Source organism: Somniosus microcephalus, chromosome 13 (genome assembly GCF_052327205.1).
Source record: "Somniosus microcephalus isolate GS21.2 chromosome 13, FLI_Smic_1.0, whole genome shotgun sequence".
In the NCBI taxonomy this organism is placed as follows: domain Eukaryota; kingdom Metazoa; phylum Chordata; class Chondrichthyes; order Squaliformes; family Somniosidae; genus Somniosus; species Somniosus microcephalus.
In genome coordinates this window covers 4,581,300-4,607,639 of record NC_140999.1, presented here as the reverse complement: position 1 = coordinate 4,607,639, position 26,340 = coordinate 4,581,300, and the positions used below count along the sequence as shown (strand labels likewise).

At 50.0% G+C, this 26,340-nt stretch overlaps 1 protein-coding gene across 3 annotated transcripts in view; it reads left to right on the top strand.

Moving 5' to 3' along the window:
• The first annotated feature begins 2,326 nt into the window (after positions 1–2,326).
• Positions 2,327–26,340, top strand: part of ano8b (anoctamin 8b) — a 105,974-nt gene continuing 81,960 nt past the window's right edge. For 2 of the 3 annotated variants that reach the window (XM_086004373.1, XM_086004372.1), the window contains exon 1: positions 2,330–2,784. In XM_086004373.1, coding sequence (XP_085860499.1) covers positions 2,667–2,784 — 118 coding nt within the window. In that variant the 5' untranslated portion in view covers positions 2,330–2,666. Of the gene's footprint in view, positions 2,785–26,340 lie in introns of all 3 variants that reach the window. The other variant, XM_086004377.1, reaches the window with a different exon arrangement.

Genomic DNA, 26,340 nt, shown 5'->3' with positions numbered 1-26,340 from the left:
TACAGCACAGGTTAGATACAGAGTAAAGCTCCCTCTACACTGTCCCCATCAAACACTCCCAGGGCAGGTACAGCACGGGTTAGATACAGAGTAAAGCTCCCTCTACACTGTCCCCATCAAACACTCCCAGGGCAGGTACAGCATGGGTTAGATACAGAGTAAAGCTCCCTCTACACTGTCCCATCAAACACTCCCAGGGCAGGTACAGCACAGGTTAGATACAGAGTAAAGCTCCCTCTACACTGTCCCCATCAAACACTCCCAGGGCAGGTACAGCACGGGTTAGATACAGAGTAAAGCTCCCTCTACACTGCCCCATCAAACACTCTTCAAGTTGTAATTTTAGGATAAAAATAGAATAATTTCCATTAATGACTATTTTCCTCCTGATTGCCTGTGTTACTGTCTGGCACTCAGCACACAGGCCTGACTGTGGCGTATCAGCTGCACTCTGTGCTCGTGCCCAGTGCTGGGTCCCACCATCCAGAACTGTGCAAACCATAAAGCGATTGCTGCGTTGGTGAGTGCTGTGTCTGTTATTGCCCTGTGTCACCCTGGTCAGGAAGCGCCTCGATTTAATGGCAGTCTGTGCTGTGCTCGCTGTCTCTCTCTCTGTTTCTCCCTCTTTCTGTTTCTCTCTCTGTCTGTTTCTCTCTCTCTGTTTCTCGCTCTTTCTGTTTCTCTCTCTCTCTCCGTTTCTCGCTCTGTGTGTTCCTCCTTTTCTGTTCGTCTTTCTTCTCTGTTTATCTCTTTTATTTTCTCTCTCGCACTCTCTCTCTGTTTCTCTCTCTGTTTCTCTCTCTCTGTTTCTCTCTCACTCTCTGTATAGCTGTCGGGGGGCAATGACTGGCCCAGATACCCCGGGGTTAATGAGGGGGAAAACTGACCAGATTCTCACTCACTGTCTTGTGCTTCCCCGCCCCACCCCTCGCTGGAAAGTGCGCGCGTGGTCACCTTTCACAACCTCAGGACGTCCCAAAGCGCTTTACAGCCAATGAAGTACTTTTTGGAATGTAGTCAGTGTTGTAATGTAGGAAATGCGGATGCCAAAATTGCGCACAGCAAGCTCTCACAAACAGCAATCTGATAATTACCAGATAATCTGGGTTTTTTTAAGTGATGTTGGTTGAGGGATAAATACTGGCCCCAGGACACCGGGGAGAACTCCCCCTGCTCTTCTTCAAACAGTGGCCATAAGATCTGAGAGGGCAGACGGGGCCTCGGTTTAAAGTCCCTTCTGAAAGACGGCACCTTCGACAGTGCAGCACTCCCTCAGTACTGCCCCTCCGACAATGCAGCGCTCCCTCAGTACTGCCCCTCCGACAATGCAGCGCTCCCTCAGTACTGCCCCTCCGACAGTGCAGTGCTCCCTCAGTACTGCCCCTCTGACAATGCAGCGCTCCCTCAGTACTGCCCCTCCGACAGTGCAGCGCTCCCTCAGTACTGCCTCTCCGACAGTGCGGCGCTCCCTCAGTACTGCCCCTCCGACAATGCAGCGCTCCCTCAGTACTGCCCCTCCAACAGTGCAGCGCTCCCTCAGTACTGCCCCTCCGACAATGCAGCGCTCCCTCAGTACTGTCCCTCCGACAGTGCAGCGCTCCCTCAGTACTGCCCCTCCGACAGTGTGGCGCTCCCTCAGTACTGCCCCTCCGACAGTGCGGCGCTCCCTCAGTACTGCCCCTCCTACAGTGCAGCGCTCCCTCAGTACTGCCCCTCCGACAATGCAGCGCTCCCTCAGTACTGTCCCTCCGACAGTGCAGCGCTCCCTCAGTACTGTCCCTCCTACAGTGCGGCGCTCCCTCAGTACTGTCCCTCCTACAGTGCGGCGCTCCCTCAGTACTGTCCCTCCGACAATGCAGCGCTCCCTCAGTACTGTCCCTCCGACAGTGCAGCGCTCCCTCAGTACTGTCCCTCCGACAATGCAGCACTCCCTCAGCACTGCACTGGGAGTGCCGGCCTGGATTATGGGGCTCGAGTCTCTGGAGTGGGGACTCTGAACCCACAACCTTCTTGGCGCGGAGGCGAGAGAGACTATCCACTGAGCCACGGGTGACACAGGGACATCTAAATCCCTTTGGAAGGGCTCAGTCTATCTGAACTCTCCAGCTTAAAGACACTGCCGCCCGCCCCATTACTGCTGGGGAGTGCGAGTTAAAATCAGCCCAGTCTCTGTTTTAAAGCTTCTATCTCCATCGATCTTCCTGCGTCTCTTTGTCACCCTCTTTGTCTCTGTACTCAATGCCTCTATCATCTTTCTCTGTCACAATATCCCTTTTTCCCTCTCTTGTCCATCCCTCCCTATTAATCTCTGTCACTCATTGCCTCAACCACTTCTCTCTCTCTCTGTCTTTGTTCCAGCTCGGGCGGGAATACAAACCCTATGATTAATCTGCTGGTGCATTTCTCTTTCATCCTCTAACCTTGCTGTTTCTCTGTGTGTGTGAGAGAGAGAGAGAGAATGGTTTGGGGGGGTGGGGGGGAGTGGGAATTGTGCTGAGCAGCCTTGCAATAAATGCTACAAAAAAATTTAAAGGGGGTGGGAGGAGGGAATGATCAAACCTCACAGTAACCACAGCCCACCCCCCCCAAAAAAAATCCACCAATAACCCCCTCGCCCCCAATGCAACCCCTGTAGACAGCTGCAGCCGTCGCCTCCTGGGCCAGACATGCCGGTGCTGAGGAAGGCTGCGGGCAAAGAGGACAGCGAGGCGGAGAGGAGACCTCAGCCGGACAAGGAGATGGCAGAGGCGGCTGGAAACCGGGCGGCCACCGCTGGAGTCTTGGGTGAGTGTTTGCGGGGAAGCAGGGGGGGGTGAGGAAAAGGGGGAATGGGGAGGTGCAAATATCTGCGGGAGGAGGGAGGGGGGGGAAGAGAGGAATAAAAAGTCACATTGCAGCTGGAGAGATTTATGCATTAAAAAAAAAAATAATTAAATAAATCAATCGCGTTCCCTGCGCTAAAAAAAAAATGCAGAAAGAGGGACAGGTTTTTTTTTGTGGGGCAAGCTTGCACCCCAACCTGCTCCCTGCACCCCCACTCCCTCACCTGCTGTGGGATCTTTCCCTGCATTCCCAGTCAGCAGGCGCAAGTGGAATTAGCTGCAGTTTGTTTTATATTATTTATATATTATTATTATAGATATAATATAAAGCAGCCTTTCAGATGTGCTGTAATATATATTGCCTTGCTCATGAATGGGCCAATTCAACTCGGATCAGGGGCAGCGGGCTGATTGCTGGGGAGCTGCAATGTGCCTGGGCAACCATGCTGCATTAGCTCACTGATCAAGCCATGTTTTATTGGAGATTAGCCTTGGCTCTTGGTGGATGTTCATCAGCGGGGATGGTTTGTTGGGAGTTGGTTGCAGAATTCCACACACAGTCACAGCCCACGCAGCCCCACCAGGCCAATGCTTGTCTCCTGTTGGGCAATGTCTCTCTCGTTTCTGGGCGCCTCGCGCCCTCTGTCACAATCTTCCTCCTCTGCAGCCTCTGAACTTTCCTCGTTTCCCCCCCGCCCCCCTCCTCCAGTGTTTCCACTGATGGGTGAGACTAGAACTAGGGGGCATAATCTTAGAATAATGGGCTGCCCTTTCAAAACTGAGATGAGGAGAAACTTCTTCACTCAGAGGGTAGTAAATCTATGGAATTTGCTACCCCAGAGAGCTGTGGAAGCTGCAACATTAAATAAATTTAAAACAAAGATAGACAGTTTCCTAGCTGATAAGGGAATTAGGGGTTACGGGGAGAGGGCAGGGAAGTGGACGTGAGTCTAGATTCGGATCAGCCATGATCCTATTGAATGGCGGAGCAGGCCCGAGGGGCCGTATGACCTACTCCTGCTCCTACTTCTTATGTTCTTATGTTCTCCTCCTCCTCACTGCGTTCAAATCGAGACTCATCGCACGGCCTCCTGCTGACCATCTCAGTCACTCTCGCCCTTTGAGTCAGAAGGTCCTGGGTTCGAGTCCCACTCCAGGGAATTGAGCCCATAACCCAGGCTGACACTTACCCAGTGCAGTGCTGAGGGAGTGCTGCACTGTCGGAGGTGCCATCTTTCAGATGAGACGTTAAACCGAGGCTCCGTCTGCCCTCTCAGGTGGTCGTAAAAGATCCCACAGCCACTATTTTGAAGAAGAGCAGGGGAGTTCTCCCCGGTGTCCTGGGGCCAATATTTATCCCTAAACCAACATCACTAAAACAGATGATCTGGTCATTATCACATTGCTGTTTGTGGGATCTTGCTGTACACAAATTGGCTGCCGTGTTTCCTACATTACAACAGTGACTGCACTTCAGAAAGTACTTCATTGGCTGTGAAGCACTTTGGGACGTCCTGAGGTTGTGAAAGGCGGGGGAGAAATGTGAGTTGTTCCTTTAAGATCCAATACCCTCTCCATCAAACACTAATCTCCACCTCTGCCCCAATCTGAAATTCCCTCCCCGAACCCATCTGCCGCTCTATCTCCCTCTCTCCGTCTAAAATCTTTTCAAAACGTGCCTCTTTGCCCCGAGCTTTCGGTCCCCCCTCCTGATCGCTTCCAAGCTGATCGGGTGTGTCCATTCTGTGATGCACCTTGGAACAGTGCGGCAGATGGAGTTCAGTGTGGGGAAGAGTGAGGTCATCCACTTCAGCTCCAAGAAAGACAAATTGGAATATTCTCGAAACGGTGAGAAGCTGGGGACTGTGGGGGAGCCGAGAGATTTAGGGGTCCGTGTACACAAATCACTAAAAGCCAGTGGACGGGTACAAAAAAATAATTAAAAAGGCCAGTGGAATGTTGGCCTTTATCTCGAGGGGGCTGGAATATAAAGCGGAGAAGTTGATGCTTCAGTTGTACAGAGCCTCGGTCAGAGGTTCCGTTCTGGGCCCCGCCCCTCGGGAAGGATATATCGGCCTCGGAGGGGGGGCAGCGCAGATTCACCAGAATGATACCGGGGCTAAAAGGGTTAAATTCCGAGGCCAGGTTGCACAGACTGGGCTTGTATTCCCTCGAGTTTAGAAGATTAAGCGGTGATCTAATCGAGGTGTTTAAGATGATTAAAGGAGTTGATCGGGTCGATAGAGAGAAACTATTTCCTCTGGTGGGGGGAGTCCAGAACAAGGGGGCAGAACCTTAAAATTAGAGCCAGGCCGTTCAGGGGTGATGTCAGGAAGCACTTCTTCACACACAGGGTGGTGGAAATCTGGAACTCTCCCCCCCAAAATGCTGTTGATTCCGGGGGTCCCTGAGCTGGGGTGAGAGGTCGGGCCGGGTTCCTGTCTCTGATCGCCATCTAGTGCCCCTGCTGGAGAGTACATGAGTGGCTGTCAGCTGAGGACAGCACGTTCCAGGGATAATGTGTGGGAGAGGGATAGGCTGGTGAGGGAGTAGAGAGCAGATGGGAAGACACTTGTGCCTGGACAGCAGCAGCTGGCGAAGGTCAGGGCAGATGTGACAGGACTGCTGAACACATTCGAGCCGGGCATTCCAGAGCTGTAAATCTGCCAAACTGAGAAACCGCAACAGGACACACTGTGACACGCGCACACACAAATGCAGACACACTCACACACACGCAGACACATACATACACAGACACACACATGCACGCAGACACACACATGCAGACACACACACACATGCACACAGACACACGCACACACACACACATGCACACATACATACGAACGCACGCACACAAGCACGCAGACAAATGCACACACGCAGACACACATGCAGACACACACATACTCACGCAGACACACAGACACAAACATACATGCACGCAGATACACGCACAGACACATGCAGACACACATGCAGACGCACACATGCACGCAGATGCGCGCGCACATGTGCATGCACACACACAGACAAGCACGCACATGCGTAGACATGCACGCTAACATGCATTCAGACTCGCACACAGACACGCAGGCGCATGTGCACGCTTGCTCATGCAGATACACATGCAGGCACACACATAAGCACGTGCACAAATGCACACGCACACAGACGCATCTACACACACATACATAGACACACACACAGGCACACACTGGCTGATCCTCTCCCCCACCCTAGGGTGCAGAAGCCCCATGCAGTACCCTCACCGCTGCTCCAGTGGAGGTTGGTTCAGTGAGAGTGGAGGGAGCCGCCTGCTCTGTGGGGCTCAGTACCGGGCACATTGTAAATGGAAAGTAATCCAGCTGATGCGGAGAATATGGAGCAAGAACATGTTGGTGAACTCCCAGAGTTCAACAAATGCAATCGGATCGAGCAGTCACTCTACTCTACTTCACTAAAATACTAATTAATAAAACAGCCACTTCCCACAGAGTAAATAACATGTCTGCTCGTTTGTTGTGACTTAACAAAATGATCAGTTTAAAGGGGTATTATCAGCATATCTGCAAATCTTGTCGAGACAGTTTCCTCTCTGTTTACAACTCTACTGCTGTGTTTCCATGGAAACTCTGCACTGTCACAAAAATACTATTTGTTTTAAAAATAAATATTTATTGAAATTTCTGCTCACTAAAGTGAGAGATGTTAATGCTGGGAATGGAGTATTTCTCTACACTGTCCCATTAAACACTCCCAGGGCAGGTACAGCACGGGTTAGATACAGAGTAAAGCTCCCTCTACACTGTCCCATCAAACACTCCCAGGGCAGGTACAGCACGGGTTAGACACAGAGTAAAGCTCCCTCTACACTGTCCCCATCAAACACTCCCAGGGCAGGTACAGCACGGGTTAGATACAGAGTAAAGCTCCCTCTACACTGTCCCATCAAACACTCCCAGGGCAGGTACAGCACGGGTTAGATACAGAGTAAAGCTCCCTCTACATTGTCCCATCAAACACTCCCAGGGCAGGTACAGCACGGGTTAGATACAGAGTAAAGCTCCCTCTACACTGTCCCATCAAACACTCCCAGGGCAGGTACAGCACGGGTTAGATACAGAGTAAAGCTCCCTCTACACTGTCCCATCAAACACTCCCAGGGCAGGTACAGCACGGGTTAGATACAGAGTAAAGCTCCCTCTACATTGTCCCATCAAACACTCCCAGGGCAGGTACAGCACGGGTTAGATACAGAGTAAAGCTCCCTCTACACTATCCCATCAAACACTCCCAGGGCAGGTACAGCACGGGTTAGATACAGAGTAAAGATCCCTCTACACTGTCCCATCAAACACTCCCAGGGCAGGTACAGCACGGGTTAGATACAGAGTAAAGCTCCCTCTACACTGTCCCATCAAACACTCGCAGGGCAGGTACAGCACGGGTTAGATACAGAGTAAAGCTCCCTCTACACTGTCCCATCAAACACTGCCAGGGCAGGTACAGCACGGGTTAGATACAGAGTAAAGCTCCCTCTACACTATCCCATCAAACACTCCCAGGGCAGGTACAGCACGGGTTAGATACAGAGTAAAGCTCCCTCTACACTGTCCCATCAAACACTCCCAGGGCAGGTACAGCACGGGTTAGATACAGAGTAAAGCTTCCTCTGCACTGTCCCATCACACACTCCCAGGGCAGGTACAGCACGGGTTAGATACAGAGTAAAGCTCCCTCTACACCGTTCCATCAAACACTCCCAGGGCAGGGACAGCACGGGTTAGATACAGAGTAAAGCTCCCTCTACACCGTCCCATCAAACACTCCCAGGGCAGGTACAGCACGGGATCGATACAGAGTAAAGCTCCCTCTACACTGTCCCATCAAACACTCCCAGGGCAGGTACAGCACGGGTTAGATACAGAGTAAAGCTCCCTCTACACTGTCCCCATCAAACATTCCCAGGGCAGGTACAGCACGGGGTAGATACAGAGTAAAGCTCCCTCTACACTGTCCCATCAAACACTCCCAGGGCAGCTACAGCACGGGTTAGATACAGAGTAAAGCTCCCTCTACACTGTCCCATCAAACACTCCCAGGACAGGTACAGCACGGGTTAGATACAGAGTAAAGCTCCCTCTACACTGTCCCATCAAACACTCCCAGGGCAGGTACAGCACGGGTTAGATACAGAGTAAAGCTCCTTCTACACTGTCCCATCAAACACTCCCAGGGCAGGTACAGCACGGGTTAGATACAGAGTAAAGCTCCCTCTACACTGTCCCATCAAACACTCCCAGGGCAGGTACAGCACGGGTTAGATACAGAGTAAAGCTCCCTCTACACTGTCCCATCAAACACTCCCAGGGCAGGTACAGCACGGGTTAGATACAGAGTAAAGCTCCCTCTACACTGTCTCATCAAACACTCCCAGGGCAGGTACAGCACGGGTTAGATACAGAGTAAAGCTCCCTCTACACTGTCCCATCAAACACTCCCAGGGCAGGTACAGCACGGGTTAGATACAGAGTAAAGCTCCCTCTACACTGTCCCATCAAACACTCCCAGGGCAGGTACAGCACGGGTTAGATACAGAGTAAAGCTCCCTCTACACTGTCCCATCAAACACTCCCAGGGCAGGGACAGCACGGGTTAGATACAGAGTAAAGCTCCCTCTACACCGTCCCATCAAACACTCCCAGGGCAGGTACAGCACGGGTTAGATACAGAGTAAAGCTCCCTCTACACTGTCCCATCAAACACTCCCAGGGCAGTTACAGCACGGGTTAGATACAGAGTAAAGCACCCTCTACACTGTCCCCATCAAACACTCCCAGGGCAGGTACAGCACGGGTTAGATACAGAGTAAAGCTCCCTCTACACTGTCCCGTGAAACACTCCCAGGGCAGGTACAGCACGGGTTAGATACAGAGTAAAGCTCCCTCTACACTGTCCCATCAAACACTCCCAGGGCAGGTACAGCACGGGTTAGATACAGAGTAAAGCTCCCTCTACACTGTCCCATCAAACACTCCCAGGACAGGTACAGCACGGGTTAGATACAGAGTAAAGCTCCCTCTACACTGTCCCATCAAACACTCCCAGGGCAGGTACAGCACGGGTTAGATACAGAGTAGAGCTCCCTCTACACTGTCCCATCAAACACTCCCAGGGCAGGTACAGCACGGGTTAGATACAGAGTAAAGCTCCCTCTACACTGTCCCATCAAACACTCCCAGGGCAGGTACAGCACGGGTTAGATACAGAGTAAAGCTCCCTCTACACTGTCCCATCAAACACTCCCAGGGCAGGTACAGCACGGGTTAGATACAGAGTAAAGCTCCCTCTACACTGTCCCATCAAACACTCCCAGGGCAGGTACAGCACGGGTTAGATACAGAGTAAAGCTCCCTCTACACTGTCCCATCAAACACTCCCAGGGCAGGTACAGCACGGGTTAGATACTGAGTAAAGCTTCCCTCTACACTGTCCCATCAAACACTCCCAGGGCAGGTACAGCACGGGTTAGATACAGAGTAAAACTCCCTCTACACTGTCCCATCAAACACTCCCAGGGCAGGTACAGCATGGGTTAGATACCGAGTAAAGCTCCCTCCACACTGTCCCATCAAACACTCCCAGGGCAGGTACAGCACGGGTTAGATACTGAGTAAAGCTTCCCTCTACACTGCCCCATCAAACACTCCCAGGGCAGGTACAGCACGGGTTAGATACTGAGTAAAGCTTCCCTCTACACTGTCCCATCAAACACTCCCAGGGCAGGTACAGCACGGGTTAGATACAGAGTAAAGCTCCCTCTACACTGTCCCATCAAACACTCCCAGGGCATGTACAGCACGGGTTAGATACAGAGTAAAGCTCCCTCTACACTGTCCCAATAATATTTCTCAACTCCATTAAGTGGATGTAAGAAAGAAAGACAGAATTGCATTTATATAGCGCCTTTCACAACCTCAGGACATCCCAAAGCGCTTTACAGCCAATGAAGTACTTTTTGAAGTGTAGTCACTGTTGTAATGTGGGAAATGGTACAGCCAATTTGCGCACAGCAAGCTCCCATAAACAGCAATGTGATAATGACCAGAAAATCTGTTTTTTAGTGATGTTGGTTGAGGGATAAATATTGGCCCCAGGACACCGGGGAGAACTCCCCCCTGCTCTTCTTCGAAATAGTGGCCATGGGAACTTTTATGTCTATCAGGTCACTGATCGTGCACGGAATCTTCAGGTGAACAGCTCTCCTGCTAAGTTGACTTGATCCTGACATTGTGTCGGACTCCTGCCGCTGTCTCTAAGTCCTGTTACTAAGGGTTGTTTTTCACAGAAGATCCCAGCAGCCAGGCCCACACAGGCACCGAACAATTCATTGCTCTTGTTCTCTCATTCATATTTAATCGTAATTCTATCGGTGTTTTGTGAAGCATAACGTGATCTCGTAGGCTGAAACAGTCCAACGCAGCTGCTGCAGAGTTACACACCCGGAGTGATAATACTGGGGCCTACTCCAGAGTTACACACCCGGAGTGATAATACTGGGGCCTACTCCAGAGTTACACACCCGGAGTGATAATACTGGGGCCTACTCCAGAATTACACACCCGGAGTGATAATACTGGGGCCTACTCCAGAGTTACACACCCAGAGTGATAATACTGGGGCCTACTCCAGAGTTACACACCCGGAGTGATAATACTGGGGCCTACTCCAGAATTACACACCCGGAGTGATAATACTGGGGCCTACTCCAGAGTTACACACCCGGAGTGATAATACTGGGGCCTACTCCAGAGTTACACACCCGGAGTGATAATACTGGGGCCTACTCCAGAGTTACATACCCGGAGTGATAATACTGGGGCCTACTCCAGAGTTACACACCCGGAGTCATAATACTGGGGCATACTCCAGAGTTACACACCCGGAGTGATAATACTGGGGCCTACTCCAGAGTTACACACCCGGAGTGATAATACTGGGGCCTACTCCGGAATTACACACCCGGAGTGATAATACTGGGGCCTACTCCGGAATTACACACCCGGAGTGATAATACTGGGGCCTACTCCGGAATTACACACCCGGAGTGATAATACTGGGGCCTACTCCGGAGTTACACACTCGGAGTGATAATACTGGGGCCTACTCCGGAATTACACACCCGGAGTGATAATACTGGGGCCTACTCCGGAGTTACACACCCGGAGTGATAATACTGGGGCCTACTCCGGAATTACACACCCGGAGTGATAATACTGGGGCCTACTCCGGAATTACACACCCGGAGTGATAATACTGGGGCCTACTCCGGAATTACACACCCGGAGTGATAATACTGGGGCCTACTCCGGAATTACACACCCGGAGTGATAATACTGGGGCCTACTCCAGAATTACACACCCGGTGTGATAATACTGGGGCCTACTCCAGAATTACACACCCGGAGTGATAATACTGGGGCCTACTCCAGAATTACACACCCGGAGTGATAATACTGGGGCCTACTCCAGAGTTACACACCCGGAGTGATAATACTGGGGCCTACTCCAGAGTTACACACCCGGAGTGATAATACTGGGGCCTACTCCAGAATTACACACCCGGAGTGATAATACTGGGGCCTACTCCAGAGTTACACACCCGGAGTGATAATACTGGGGCCTACTCCAGAGTTACACACCCGGAGTGATAATACTGGGGCCTGCTCCAGAATTACACACCCGGAGTGATAATACTGGGGCCTACTCCAGAGTTACACACCCGGAGTGATAATACTGGGGCCTACTCCAGAATTACACACCCGGAGCGATAATACTGGGGCCTACTCCAGAATTACACACCCGGAGCGATAATACTGGGGCCTACTCCAGAATTACACACCCGGAGCGATAATACTGGGGCCTACTCCAGAGTTACACACCCGGAGTGATAATACTGGGGCCTACTCCAGAATTACACACCCGGAGTGATAATACTGGGGCCTACTCCAGAGTTACACACCCGGAGTGATAATACTGGGGCCTACTCCAGAATTACACACCCGGAGTGATACTACTGGGGCCTACTCCAGAGTTACACACCCGGAGTGATAATACTGGGGCCTACTCCAGAGTTACACACCCGGAGTGATAATACTGGGGCCTACTCCAGAGTTACACACCCGGAGTGATAATACTGGGGCCTACTCCAGAATTACACACCCGGAGTGATAATACTGGGGCCTACTCCAGAATTACAGAGCCTTTCATGACTTCAGGATCTCCAGAACAAGGGGGCGGAACTTTAAAATTAGAGCTTGGCCGTTCAGGGGTGATGCTTCTTCACACAAAGGGGACATCGGAACAGGAGGAGGCCATTCAGCCCCTCCACCCTCTTCCGCCATTCAATTAGATCACGGCCGATATGTGACATAACTCCATATAGGTGATGGAAATCTGGAAGTCATGACCCCAAAAAGGTGTTGAGGCCGGGGGTCAGTTGAAAATTTCAAAACTGAGAGAGATAGATTTTCGTTGGGCGAGGGTATCGAGGGTTACGGAACCAAGGCGGGTAGATGGGGTTAAAATACAGATCAGCCATGATCGAATTCAATGTGGAACAGGCTCAAGGGGCTGAATGGCCTCCTCCTGTTCCTATATTTTAACCACTTTACAGCCAATGAAGGACTTTTTTTTTTGAAGCACGGTCACTGTTGTAATGTAGGAAATGCGGCAGCCAATGTGTGCACAGCAAGATCCTCCGAACAACGAGGCGAAAAAGGACCAGGTAATCTATTTTAATGATGTTGGTTGAGGGATAAATATTGGCCCAGGACACCGGGGAGAACTCCCCCTGCTCTTCTTCAAATAGTGGCCGTGGGATCTTTTACGTCCACCTGAGAGAGCAGACGGGACCTCGGTTTAACGTCTCATTCATAAGACAGCACCTCCGACAGTGCGGCACTCCCTCAGCACTGCACTGGGAGTGGCAGCCTGGATTTTTGTGCTCAAGTCTCTGGAGTGGGGACTCGAACCCACGACCTTCTGACTCACAGCTAACACTAGATGATACCATAAAAAGCACGGAACTGGGGGAGGTCATTCGGCCCATCGGGCTGGGTAAAGTTGGCACTGTCACGGCCCCAGCCCCCAGTTTGTTTAATCTCCTGGGAAAGCTACTAATAGAGGCCCAGCGCTGGGGAAACTGTCCCCACGCAAAGGCCTTCAGAAGAGAACGGAACAAAATATGGAGGAGAGGGAAATAACGACCCAAAATTTGCGCCGCTCCGCCGCCAGCCTCGCGTAAACGGCAGCTGGTCCTCAACCTCCCCATGAGAGTCAAGAAATTGCTGCACTGGCAAATTAATTAAACTCCCCACAGAAAGTTAGGGCTGGTAACTAACAGCGTAAGGAACTTTTTAATGAGATTTATGTTCCTGCAATGCCACTCAACCTCTCCGGCCCAGAAAGGGAACAATTGAAACTGTGGAGTCTCATTCCTAGAGGTAGTAAATTGTTCCTGGAGGATTTAAAAAAATATATATTTTAAATTTTTTTTCTTACTTTTCTGTCTCTTTTCTTTCTCACTCTTAGTCTAATCTTTCTTTCCCTCTCTTTCTTATTGGACTCTAATTCACCCAATTTCCTTCTCCGTTGTTCCTCTGTTTCTTTCTCAATCCTTAAATCTCATTGGTTAAGGAGATGGAGAGACTGTTGGTCCCGCCGGTCACCGAGGTCCCAGATGCCCCGTTGCCCTTGGACTTGAAGCAAGTTACAGGACAAAACATTTTCCGAGTTGAAGGGTGAGGGAACAAGTCTAACTAACAGGGCACGTCGCTGTTAAGTCTGTGAATTATTTAGTTAATTAAGACACAGACTAATGAGTAACAATAAAAACAGGTCTTTACTGGTTGGAGGTAGGGACTATACTGAATACAAGATTACTGCACAGTGCTTATATACCGGTGTGTTCACCCCCGGTATTACGTCTACAGCAGCCTGAGAAAGTAGTACATCTCTTAAGGTGGAACAGGCTTAAGCTCTCTTAAGGTGGAACAGGTTACATACACAACACTCCTCCCTTCTTAGCTTTATAGTCATCCCCCCCCATTTAACATAACGTAATAACATATATACATATATAACTTCATGTTTAACGTAACATATCACAGATTCAGTCTCTGCGGAAAACAGTTCACAGATTCAATCTCTGTGGTGTAGTCGGTTCACGTTACTCATTCAATAGTCCTTTCATGGATTTAACAGCTTGAACTTCCGAACTGATTTGGCTCCGTTCGGAGGGACCACGTGTGTGATCTGGTAGAGGTGATAATGGTTCAGATGGGTCATCTTCTGTTTTTACTTTTCCTTTTCTGCTTCTTGGAGACTCTCTGGGCTCCATTGTCAGCTGCCAGCTGCATGCGCAGTTCCTCCTTCTCTTCCTCCTGTTTCCGTCGTAGAGCCAGCTTCTCCCGATGTTCCGTAGACTTTTGGTGCTCCTCCATGATTTCTGCACTTTGGGAGTCGAAGTTACAAGCTGGGCAGGACAGGACATCGTAATATTCGGTGTCGTCCACCAGGTCATGGTAATATTCGGTGTCGTCCTGAGCTAGACCAGTGAGAGGGTCGTCTATTTCCTCCATACCCAGCTGGACGTTAGCCAGCTCTTGTTCCAAATCCAGACATCTTTCCTGAAGAGACTTCTTCATGTGTACCTCTGCATCCAGCTTTTTCTGGGCTTTCAGCAAGTCGTTTACTAGTGACCTCATTTGTGATTTTAATACTTCAACTTCCTTTGGAGATTGATTGATCGGACTATGCAATCCCTCTACCGGAGCAGCTGTTTCAGCGGTCTGTTGTTCTACATTGACGTGAGTCAGCGTACTTTTGGCATCCAATGGCTGCTCTGTTGCAGTCGTTTCAGTCTGTGTCGTCACATCAGCCATCTCAATGACTTTTGAGAGCTCCGAACCCTTTTCCTTTGAAGATCGCAGCTCGTGTTCAAGTTTTTCCCATTTCAGAGTCTTGTCCCTCAGCATATGAAGGAGTTGGCTGACCGTTAACTCTTCTGACACCAGATTATGGCACGCACCTTCAGAACCTGAATCAGCTTTGATTCGTTCGGCCTCCTCGCGCAGATGGTTGGTGTGCTCCTGCTCCATTTTCTCCATCAGTTGCTTCTGTTGACTTTCCAGATTCTCCCACTCTGTAACAAAGAACTTTTTTATTTCATTCATCTCTTGCTCAAAACGGCGAATCATTTGTTCTAATTGCTGTTGTAGTTTGAAATGGAGTTGAGTTCGAGCCCAGTGTCCCTCAAAAATGTGCATATCAGTAGACTTGACAGACTCAGAATTCTCTGTTAAACTATGTTGTTGTTGCTCAGTGGAATTCTGTGCTGAAACTTTGTCTTTTGCACATGGGTTGGTCTTACCATCATCAGTTCTAGAGTCTGGGCTGATTATCTGCACCGAGTTCTCACTCTTTATGGCTTTTAGCGAATGCCAGTCCATATTTATGTTTCTAAACCACTCCCGGCCTAGTAGTGGTGGACCTCCCTCCGGTAGCACATATAAGTCCATTATTTGACTTCCTTCGCCCTTGTTGGCCACTGCAACCTTTATTGTCCCGATGGGGTACACTCTCTGCCCCGTGTAGGTTGTCAATATAATCTCCGTATCCTGTAGGGGAATATGTTGGAATAACCTTCTGTAATCTTTCTTATTCATGACCGACAATGCCGATCCAGTGTCCAATTCCATTTTTACTTGGACTCCTTCTATCTGAAGAGTAACCCAAATTGTCTGGAGGTCTGCACCCTTACCAACGTTGAGTACCCTTAAGCTAGCCAGTTCAATACTGCTTAAGCCAGCCAGTTCATTACTGCTAGCGTCTGAATCGGACTCCTGTTCGGCCACCTTGTGTACTTTTGCGTATTTTCCTTGCGGTGACTTCTTGTTGCTGGTCTTCTTCCCTGACCTGCATACTCTAGCTATGTGTCCAAGCCTACCACAAGTTCTACATTCTTGGTTTTTAAACCAACACTGGTTCTGATCATGCGTTGTCTTTCCACAACGATAACATTTGCCAGAACTCACACCCAATTTGTGTGCACTGAGCTCCGGTGACCGTAGCTGCATTACTGCCGTGCCTCTCGCTGCGGCTTCGTGTGCTGCTGCCATAGTGACCACCTTCTCAAGCGTCAGCTCATTCTCCTCGAGCAGTCGCTTTTGTGTATCCTGTTTAAATAAACCACACACAAATTTGTCTCGTAGTGCATCTGTCAGTCCCGTTCCAAACTGGCAATATTTCGCTAATTTACGCAATTCCAGCAAATATTCAGCATTGCTTTCATGCTGTAGCTGCCTTCTGTCGTAAAATTTAAATCGTTCCGCTAGCATCAGCGGCGTGGGGTTTAGATGATCTTTCAGGACAGTAACAATCTCATCGAACGTCTTATCCGCCGGTTCATCTGGTGATAACAGGTGTTTCAATTGCCCGTATGTCTTCGCACCCATTAAATTTAATAATGTTAGAGCTTTATCTTGGTCACGAATTTTATTGGCCTTACAATAATTTTTTACTCTTTCAACATATATGGCCCAATCTTCGAGGTCACTATCAAAGGTGCTAATATTCCCGTGTTTAGGCATTGTAGATTTGCAATTTCTCAGATTTTCTTTTCTTTACTTGTTATCAAAGATGGCGGCTTCCCACTCTTGCCGTCATCCTCCGCCCACAAAATGGCGGTTTTCCCGCGCTTGGCGGTCTTCACCCGTCCCCCGACGCCGTCTCCCTTCAGCCCCCGAGTGCGGCCCTTATCTTCGCCGCGATCGCCCGAGTGCGGCCCTTATCAGCGGATGCGATCGATGGCCCGGCTGCGCCTCGCACTTGAAAGCGGCCCGGCCCTTATCAGTGCTTGCGATCGATGGCCCGGCTGCGCCTCGCACTCCAAAGCCCTTATCTCCCGATCGCGATCGATGGCCCGCGCTGTGCACCGCGGCTCTCGCGCCTTCAATTTCTGCAGCCGCGGCCCTTATCGGTGGTTGCGATCGATGGCCCGGCTGCGCCCCTCACTTCAAAGCGGCCCGGCCCTTATCTGCCGATCGCTATCGCCCTGTACCTCTGTCTTCCCCAGCCCTGTCTTCTACTCCGGTTCACAAGCTGATGGAGGCTTCAGGGTCCTAATGCCTGTCGCTTCCAGTGGGGTGGTGTGGTTTGAAACCTCTCTTCAACCGCCGTGGAATAACTGCCGCAGGGTAAGAACCTGACTCGTCGCCAGTGTTAAGTCTGTGAATTATTTAGTTAATTAAGACACAGACTAATGAGTAACAATAAAAACAGGTCTTTACTGGTTGGAGGTAGGGACTATACTGAATACAAGATTACTGCACAGTGCTTATATACCGGTGTGTTCACCCCCGGTACTACGTCTACAGCAGCCTGATAAAGTAGTACATCTCTTAAGGTGGAACAGGCTTAAGCTCTCTTAAGGTGGAACAGGTTACATACACAACACTCGCGAGATACCCCACTCCAGTAAATTCGGAGTCAGTGCTCTGCAGCATTCATTATGATGTCCAATCGTGTTACAGTGTTAGGTGTGTCAACCGTGGCTCAGTGGGCAGCACTCTCGCCTCTGAGTCAGAAGGTCGTGGGTTCAAGACCCACTCCCAGTGCAGTACTGAGGGAGTGCCGCACTGTCGGAGGGGCAGTACTGAGGGAGTGCCGCACTGTCGGAGAGGCAGTACTGAAGGAGCGCCGCACTGTCAGAGGGGCAGTACTGAGGGAGCGCTGCACTGTCGGAGGGGCAGTACAGAGGGAGCGCCGCACTGTCGGAGGGGCAGTACTGAGGGAGCGCTGCACTGTCGGAGGGGCAGTACAGAGGGAGCACCGCACTGTCGGAGGGGCAGTACAGAGGGAGCGCCACACTGTTGGAGGGGCAGTACTGAGGGAGCGCCGCACTGTCGGAGGGGCAGTACAGAGGGAGCGCCACACTGTTGGAGGGGCAGTACTGAGGGAGCGCCACACTGTCGGAGGGGCAGTACAGAGGGAGCGCCGCACTGTCGGAGGGGCGGTACTGAGGGAGCGCCGCACTGTCGGAGGTGCAGTACTGAGGGAGCGCCGCACTGTCGGAGGGGCAGTACTGAGGGAGTGCCGCACTGTCGGAGGTGCCGTCTTTCGGATGAGACATTAACCTGAGGCCCCGCCTGCCCTCTCAGGTGGACGTAAACGATCCCACGGCCTCTATTTTGAAGATGAACAGGGGGAGTTCTCCCCGGTGTCCTGGCCAATAATCAACATCACTAAAAACAGATTATCTGGCCATTTATCTCATTGCTGTTTGTGGGAGCTTGCTGTGCGCAAATTGGCTGCCGTGTTTCCCACATTACAACAGTGGCTACACTTCAAAAGGTGTTTCATTGGCTGTAAAGCGCTTTGGGACGTCCTGAGGTCGTGAAAGGCGCTGGAGAAATGCAAGTCTTTTTTTAGTGATCACTAGAAAGAAATGTTCATCCCTTCCGAGTAATTAGTTGGGTTTGGTGCACTGCTAAACACTGAATTGAATTGACTAATTCGGCTGTGCAGCAGCTCCTTATTATCTCGGTGAAATTGTTTGTACTCTCATCACACCGTCTCTCGTCGCGGTCCCTGGTTTGTCCGCTTTGCCTGTGTGTGACTGCAATGCTCACCTGATTATCTTACGATGGGTCCCTGCCAGCCCGTCTCAGCTCCCTGAACAACCTCCCTACCTACAGCTTCCAGTCCACAACAACTGGCCATTATTTATTTGCTGTGCTGGTTTCTACCCAGGTTGCCTCTGCTGTTTCCCCTTCCACCGTTACTTCCATTGTTAGGACCGGTTTTTCATTTGCCAAGGGTCAGCGTGTAGGGTGGGGTGCCCAGCCTTGTACATGTAGGTGTCGGCTCTCTCTCACCCTCTGAATCAGATGGTTGTGGGTTCAAGTCCCACTCCAGAGACTTGAGCCCATAATCCAGGCTGACACTCCCGGTGCCAGTACTGAGGGAGCGCCGCACTGTCAGGAGGCAATATCATTCAGATGCGACATTAAACTCTCAGGTGGATATAAAAGATCCCACGGCATTACATAGAAACATAGACATAGAAACATAGAAGATAGGAGCAGGAGTAGGCCATTCGGCCCTTCGAGCCTGCTCCGCCATTCAACGAGATCATGGCTGATCATCCAAACCCTAGCACCCGGTCCCTACACCGACAGCCATCCCACACAAGCCCTATCCCCGTAACCCCGTAACCCCACGTATTTAATCCCCCCTAACACTAAGGGCCAATTTTTTATCATGGCCAATCAACCTAACCCGCACATCTTTGGACTGTGGGAGGAAACCGGAGCACCCGGAGAAAACCCACGCAAACACGGGGAGAATGTGCAAACTCCACACAGACAGTCGCCCGAGGCTGGATTTGAACCCGGGTCCCTGGCGCTGTGAGGCAACAGTGCTAACCACTATGCCACCATGGAAGAAGAGGCCATTATTTATCCCTCAATCAACATCACTAAAACAGATTATCTGGTCATTATCACATTGCGCTTCCCACCACATATCCGCAGCATAACAAAGACCGCCTACCTCCACCTCCATAACATCGCCCGTCTCCGCCCTTGCCTCAGCTCATCTGCTGCTGAAACACTCACCCGGGCCTTTGTTACCTCTAGACTTGACTATTCCAAAGCACTCCTGGCTGGCCTCCCATATTCCACCCTACATAAACTTGAGGTCATCCAAAACTCGGCTGCCCGTGTCCTAACTCGCACCAAGTCCCATTCGCCCATCACCCCTGTGCTTGCTGACCTACATTGGATCCCGGTTAAGCAACGCCTCGATTTCAAAATTCTCATCCTTGTTTTCAAATCCCTCCATGGCCTCGCCCCTCCCTATCTCTGTAACCTCCTCCAGCCCCACAACCCTCCGAGATATCTGCGCTCCTCTAATTCTGCCCTCTTGAGCATCCCTGATTATAATCGCTCCACCATTGGCGGCCGTGCCTTCTGTTGCCGAGGCCCTAAGCTCTGGAATTCCCTCCCTAAACCTCTCCACCTCGCTACCTCTCTTTCCTCCTTTAAGACTCTCCTTAAAAACTACCTCTTTGACCAAGCTTTTGGTCACCTGCCCTAATGTCTCCTTATGTGGCTCAGTGTCAAATTTTTGTCTTAAAATACTCCTGTGAAGCACCTTGGGACGTTTTACTACATTAAAGGCGCTATATAAATACAAGTTGTTGTTGTTTTGTGGGAGCTTGCTGTGCGCAAATTGGCTGCCGCGTTTCCTACATTACAACACTGACCACACTCCAAAAGGTACTTCATTGGCTATAAAGCGTTTTGGGACGTCGTGAAAGGCGCTATAGAAATGCGAGTTCTTTCTTTCAGTGCGGTGTTGATAATGTCTCTGTAGATAATGAGCAAACACTGAGCTAGCAGCGCATAGTAAGATCCCAAAACACAGCCAGCTTCCTCACCTCTGCGGAGCAGAAGCTGAGCGTGTGGTCGTGAAGATTGCTCTCGTGATAATGATTTTGTAAAGGGCCTCTGCAGAGAAATTTTACAAAGAGGAACCATTTGGGGGGCAGTTAACAAAGATAAGAACATAAGAATTAGGAGCAGGAGTCGGCCATTCGACCCCTCGAGCCTGTTCCGCCATTCAATAAGATCATGGCTGATCATCGACCTCAACTCCACTTTCCCGCCCGATCCCCATATCCCTCGATTCCCCTAGAGTCCAAAAATCTATCGATCTCAGCCTTGAATATACTCAACGACTGAGCATCCACAGCCCTCTGGGGTGGAAAATTCCAAAGATTCACCGCCCTCTGAGTGAAGAAATTCCTCCTCATCTCAGTCCTAAATGGCCGACCCCTTATCCTGAGACTGTGACCCCTTAGTTCTAGACACTCCAGCCAGGGGAAACAGCCTCTCAGCATCTATACCAGCGTCTATGGACAAAAGCTTGGTCAAAGAGGTAGGTTTTAAAAAGCGTCTTGAAGCAGAGAGAGAGAGGCGGAGAGGTTTAGGGAGGGAATTCCAGAGCTTAAGGCCCAGGCAGCTGAAGGCACGGCCGCCAATTGTGGAGCGAAGGAAATGAGGAACGCGACAATGAGCCACTCTTGCAATTGTGTGTGAAAGAGGAACACTTGGGACAAGTAGCCTTCTTACCCAAGAGAGGAGATATAAAATAAACCAGGGGACAAGCAAGTGTGTTTATTCTCTTGACACAGTCGGGGTACTCAGTGTGAGGAAGTCGAGGTGGGCAGAGAGCTAGGAACAGACGCACTGGTGTCGAAAGAGATACATAGTTAAGGAAGAAAGTCCAGCGTTGCTGAGTTCTCAGTGATAGATATCTGAACCGTATGTTCTGGGCGATAAGGTGTTCGGACAAAAAGAACAAAGCTTGAGTTGTTAGGCCGCAGCAAGAGAAACATCTGGTTTGACACTTTCAAGGAATCAGAGAGTGTGGGAACAGGAAGGGATACAGCTGGAGGTAGCAGTCACACACGCATGGGAACGACGATAAGGAACGGTATAAAATAGTCAGCCTCCACCTAGAACTACGAGAAACCTGCATGGAAGCTCCTCGGGTGGCAGTGCTCCCTGGACAGAGCATGTGACACGGCTGTGATTGCTGTGCCCTGCGCTAGGTAAGGTTGCCTCATAACGAGATACCTTTCTTACAGTGTGATGGGGTTGCTCTGTTAGTTCTGAAGCCTGTCATAAATAAAGCTCAGCCTTTGATTTTAATACGGGCATAAATCTGTAGTCGAGTCTGATTCGAGAGGCCTGATCCCAAATTATTTTTTAGAGAAACAGTAGCTACCTATTTGGCGAACAATTGGCGCCCAATTTGGGACTTCAGACAGCCAAGTAGCATTGTGGGGGGGGGGTGGGGGGGGCGGTGTGTTACCTCGCGGGGAGAGTCTGGTTGGCAAAGAGATGGGGCGGGGTTACCGGACAGTGGGGTTTAAATAACCGCAAACTGTGAGACTCGTGAGAGAGTCTGGGTGAGTGTGGCGGCTGGGTCAGTCAGCGGGAGTGAAGCCACGCTAATTACTAGCCGACGGTTCGGAGGGCGATATCATTATATATGTAGCTGATGTATGGAGCTCGCGAGAGAGAAGAGGCAAGAAAATGGATCGGACACTGAAAAATAAGATGTGCGAAGCCCAATAGAATCAGGCCCCGATCGTGGCGGTTTTAACCCCGAGTAAGAGAGTTAACCAACTTAAAGGTGGAGAAACACACTCTCTCTCTCTCTCACACACGTTCACACTCTCCCCCTCTCACACTTTCACACTCTCTCCCTCTCACAATTTCACACTCTCTCCCTCTCACACTCTCTCTCCCTCACACTTTCACACTCTCTCCCTCTCACACTTTCACACTCTCTCCCTCTCACACTTTCACACTCTCTCACTTTCACACTCTCTCACACTTTCACGCTCTCTCTCACACACACTTTCACACTCTCTCTCTCACACACTTTCACACTCTCTCTCTCACACACACACTTTCACACTCACTCTCTCTCACACACACTCCCTCTCTCACACACTTTCACTCTCTCATACACACACTTTCACTCTCTTTCTCACACACACTTTCACTCTCTTTCTCACACACACTTTCACACTCTCTGTCTCACACACACTTTCACGCTCTCTCTCTCACACACACGTTCACGCTCTCGCTCTCACACACACTTTCACGCTCTCTCACACACACTTTCACACTCTCTCACACACACTTTCACGCTCTCGCTCTCACACACACTTTCACGCTCTCTCACACACACTTTCACGCTCTCATGCACACTTTCACACTCACACACACTTTCACACTCTCTCACACACACTTTCACACTCTCTCACACACACTTTCACGCTCTGGCTCTCACACACACTTTCACGCTCTCTCACACACACTTTCACACTCTCTCACACACACTTTCACACTCTCACACACACTTTCACGCTCTCTGTCTCACACACACTTTCACACTCTCTCCTCTCACACACACTTTCACACTCACTCTCTCACACACACTTTCACACTCTCTCACACACACTTTCACACTCTCTCTCACACACACTTTCATGCTCTCTCCCTCACACACACTTTCACACTCTCTCCCTCTCACACACTTTCACACTCACTCTCTCTCTCACACACACTTTCATGCTCTCTCTCTCTCACACACACTTTCACACTCTCTCCCTCTCACACACACTTTCATGCTCTCTCTCTCACACACACTTTCACACTCTCTCACACACACTTTCACACTCTCTCTCACACACACTTTCACACTCTCTCCCTCTCACACACACTTTCACACTCACTCTCTCTCTCACACACACTTTCACACTCTCTCACACACACTTTCATGCTCTCTCTCTCTCACACACACTTTCACGCTCTCTCACACACACTTTCACACTCACACACACTTGCACACTCGCTCTTTCTCATACACTTTCACACTCTGTCTCTCACACACACTTTCACACTCTCTCACACACACTTTCACGCTCTCTCCCTCACACACACTTTCACACCCTCTCTCTCTCACACACTTTCACACTCACTCTCTCACACACACTTTCACACGCTCTCTCTCACACACACTTTCACGCTCACTCTCTCACACTTTCAAACTCTCTCTCACACACTTTCACACTCACACACACTTTCGCCTTCTCTCTCACCCTTTCACGCTCACTCTCTCACAAACACTTTCACACTCTCTCTCTCACACTATCTCGCTCACTCACACTTTCACACTCTCTCTCACACACACTTTCACACTCTCCCTCTCACACACACTTTCATCCTCTCTCACGCACACTTTCACCCTCTCTCACACACGTTTTCACGCTTTCTCTCTCACACACACTTTCACACTCTCTCTCACACACACTTTCACACTCTCACACACACTTTCACACTCTCTCACACACACACTATCACACTCGCACACACTTTCACACTCACACACTTTCACACTCTCACGCACACTTTCACACTCTCACACACACTTTCACACACACACACATTTTCACACTCGCTCTCTCTCTCACACTTTCACGCTCTCTCTCTCACACACACTTCCACTCTCTCACGCACACTTTCACACACACACACATTTTCACGCTCGCTCTCACACACACTTTCACGCTCTCTCACACACACTTTTACACGCTCACACACACTTTCGCACTCTCTCTCACACACACTTTCACACTTCTCTCACACACACTTTCACACTCTCACACACGTTTTCACGCTCTCTCTCTCACACACACTTTCACGCTCTCTCTCACACACTTTCACACTCTCTGTCACACACACTTTCACACTCTCACACACTTTCACACTCTCTCTCACACACACTTTCACACTCTCTCTCGCACACACTTTCACACTCGCACACACTTTCACACTCACACACTTTCACACTCTCACACACACTTTCACACTCTCTCCCTCTCACACACACTTTCATGCTCTCTCTCTCACACACACTTTCACACTCTCTCACACACACTTTCACACTCTCTCTCACACACACTTTCACACTCTCTCCCTCTCACACACACTTTCACACTCACTCTCTCTCTCACACACACTTTCACACTCTCTCACACACACTTTCATGCTCTCTCTCTCTCACACACACTTTCACGCTCTCTCACACACACTTTCACACTCACACACACTTGCACACTCGCTCTTTCTCATACACTTTCACACTCTGTCTCTCACACACACTTTCACACTCTCTCACACACACTTTCACGCTCTCTCCCTCACACACACTTTCACACCCTCTCTCTCTCACACACTTTCACACTCACTCTCTCACACACACTTTCACACGCTCTCTCTCACACACACTTTCACGCTCACTCTCTCACACTTTCAACTCTCTCTCACACACTTTCACACTCACACACACTTTCGCCTTCTCTCTCACCCTTTCACGCTCACTCTCTCACAAACACTTTCACACTCTCTCTCTCACACTATCTCGCTCACTCACACTTTCACACTCTCTCTCACACACACTTTCACACTCTCCCTCTCACACACACTTTCATCCTCTCTCACGCACACTTTCACCCTCTCTCACACACGTTTTCACGCTTTCTCTCTCACACACACTTTCACACTCTCTCTCACACACACTTTCACACTCTCACACACACTTTCACACTCTCTCACACACACACTATCACACTCGCACACACTTTCACACTCTCACACACTTTCACACTCTCACGCACACTTTCACACTCTCACACACACTTTCACACACACACACATTTTCACACTCGCTCTCTCTCTCACACTTTCACGCTCTCTCTCTCACACACACTTCCACTCTCTCACGCACACTTTCACACACACACACATTTTCACGCTAGCTCTCACACACACTTTCACGCTCTCTCACACACACTTTTACACGCTCACACACACTTTCGCACTCTCTCTCACACACACTTTCACACTCTCTCACACACACTTTCACACTCTCACACACGTTTTCACGCTCTCTCTCTCACACACACTTTCACGCTCTCTCTCACACACTTTCACACTCTCTGTCACACACACTTTCACACTCTCACACACTTTCACACTCTCTCTCACACACACTTTCACACTCTCTCTCGCACACACTTTCACACTCGCACACACTTTCACACTCACACACTTTCACACTCTCACACACACTTTCACACTCACTCTCACACACACTTTCACACTCTCTCTCACACACTTTCACCCTCTCTCTCACGCACACTTTCACACACTCACACACATTTTCACGCTCTCTCTCTCACACACTTTCACACTCTCTGACACACGTTTTCACGCTCTCTCTCACACACACTTTCACACTCACACACACTTTCACACTCTCTCTCACACACACTTTCACACTCTCTCTCACGCACTTTCACACTCTCTCACACACTTTCACACTCTCTCACACACACTTTCACACTCTCACACACACTTTCACGCTCTCGCTCACACACACACTTTCACGCTCTGTCTCTCACACACACTTTCACTCTGTCACACACACTTTCACACTCTCACACACTTTCACACTCTCTCTCACACACTTTCACACTCTCTCACACACACTTTCATGCTCTCTCTCACACACTTTCACACTCTCTCTCTCACACTTTCACACTCTCTCTCTCACACACACTTTCACCCTCTCTCTCACACACACTTTCACACTCTCTCTCTCACACACTTTCACACTCTCTCTCTCACACACTTTCACACTCTCTCACACACTTTCACGCTCTCTCTCTCACACACACTTTCATGCTCACACACACACTTTCACACTCTCTCTCACACACACTTTCACGCTCGCTCTCTCTCTCGCACACACTTTCACGCTCTCTCTCTCACACACACTTTCACACTCACACACACACTTTCACGCT